A 1,642-nucleotide genomic window follows, 5' to 3' on the forward strand; every position below is an offset into this window, starting at 1 on the left:
TGCAGATGCATGCGTTGTTTCTGTTGCTGCGCTTTATTTGTTTGTTCGTTTATTTGTTTGTGTTTAGGTATCTGCATTTATTTTTTTTTTGTGTTCTTTGTTTTTCTTTTCTTTATGATGGCTCTACTGCTGCATGCATATACTTATTTATATATATATATATTTTTTTTTTTTTTTTTAGGGTGTTGATGTGGGGCTGGAGGAACTCCGTTCTATGTTCGATGCTGTAGTCCTCGCTATCGGGGCTGCAGGTAACCCCCCAACAAGCTGCAGCTGCATGCATGCATGCATGCATGCATCCACACGCATGCATGCGTGCATGCATGCATGCATGCATGCATCCACATGCACGCATGCATGCATGCATACAACCACATGCACACATGCATGCATGCATGCATGCATGCAGTGTTCTATGTGGTATGAATGCTGTTGTATAAATATTTTCTGGTGTACATGGAGTTGAGTACTATCGTCCCGTGTATGTTTATTCTTAAATAAAACAAATGTTCGTAAATATTAACTAAAACAAAACAGAATATATGTTTGTGTTTATGTTTATGTTTTGTGTATACAGAGGGCATCGCTCTCTCTATCCCCGGCTCTTCTCTTTCAGGTGTATGTACAGCTCGTGATCTGCTGCTCTGGCTCAACGGCCATCCCCACCTGCAGGGCTTCGAGCGCCGCCTGGGGACAGACAGCAGCAGAACTGCTGTTGTTATAGGGTCAGATTCACTCCTGCTGCTGCTCTTGCTGCTGCTGCTGCTGCTGCTGCTGCTGCTGCTGCTGCGGTTGATCGGGATTATTATGATGGTGCTGTTGCTGCTGGTGTTGCTGTTGATGGTGCTGATGCTGCTGCTGCAGATGATGATGATGTTGCAGGTGTTGCTGCAGTTGCTGTTGCAGTTGCTGCTGCAGTTGCTGCTGCTCCTGTTGCTGCTGCAGTAGCTGCTGCTGCTGTTGCTGATGATGGTGCCGCTGAACTCTTTCTTGCTGTCTCTTGTCTCCTCCTCTTTGTCTCCTTCTGTCTGTCTTTTTTTGTCTCCTTGTTGTCTCCTCTCTCTATCTGCTGCTGTCCCCTTCTGTCTGTTGCTGTCTCCTTTCCGTTTGCTGCTGTCTCCTTCTGTATGCTGCTGTCTCCTTCTGTCTGCTGCAGCAGCTTTTGTTTTTTTGTTTGTTGCTGCTGCTGCTGCTGCTGTTTCTGCAGCAACGGCAATGTGGCCCTCGATGTCGCTCGCCTGCTGCTCAAGGCTGCGCAGCAAATGCCAAACACAGCAGCAGCAGCAGCACCAGAAGCAGCAGCAGCAGCAGCAGCAGCAGCAACAGCAGCAGAAGCAAGACCAGCAGCAGCGCCAGAAGCACCAGCAGCAGCACCGGCAGCAGCCCCAGAATCAGCAGCATCAGCAGCAGCAGCAGCAGCAGGAGAAGGATACAAGGATGATATATCTTTGTCTTCATCTCAGTCTCCTGTTCCTCTATCTGTTACTGATATAGATGGGGCTGCATGCGCATGCATAAACAAAAAAAAGTTTAATTATGTTCGAGTCGTAGGGAGGAGAGGACCCCTGCAGGCTTCCTTCACCAACAAAGAACTCAGAGCAGTACATATTTATATATAAATATATATATATATATATATATA

General features: G+C 46.9%; 1 protein-coding gene across 1 annotated transcript in view; it reads left to right on the plus strand.

Moving 5' to 3' along the window:
• EMH_0046140 (mitochondrial NADPH:adrenodoxin oxidoreductase, putative) overlaps positions 1–1,494 on the plus strand; it is a gene marked incomplete at both ends in the record, with an annotated part of 2,854 nt that extends 1,360 nt beyond the window's left edge. The window contains 3 exons of the mRNA XM_013496135.1: positions 182–251; positions 578–725; positions 1,251–1,494. Of these exons, the coding sequence (XP_013351589.1) occupies positions 182–251; positions 578–725; positions 1,251–1,494 (462 nt within the window). The remainder of the gene's footprint in view (positions 1–181; positions 252–577; positions 726–1,250) is intronic.
• Positions 1,495–1,642: the final 148 nt, after the last annotated feature.

This window comes from Eimeria mitis, genomic scaffold, assembly GCF_000499745.2.
Source record: "Eimeria mitis Houghton genomic scaffold, Emh_scaff1936, whole genome shotgun sequence".
NCBI lineage: Eukaryota > Apicomplexa > Conoidasida > Eucoccidiorida > Eimeriidae > Eimeria > Eimeria mitis.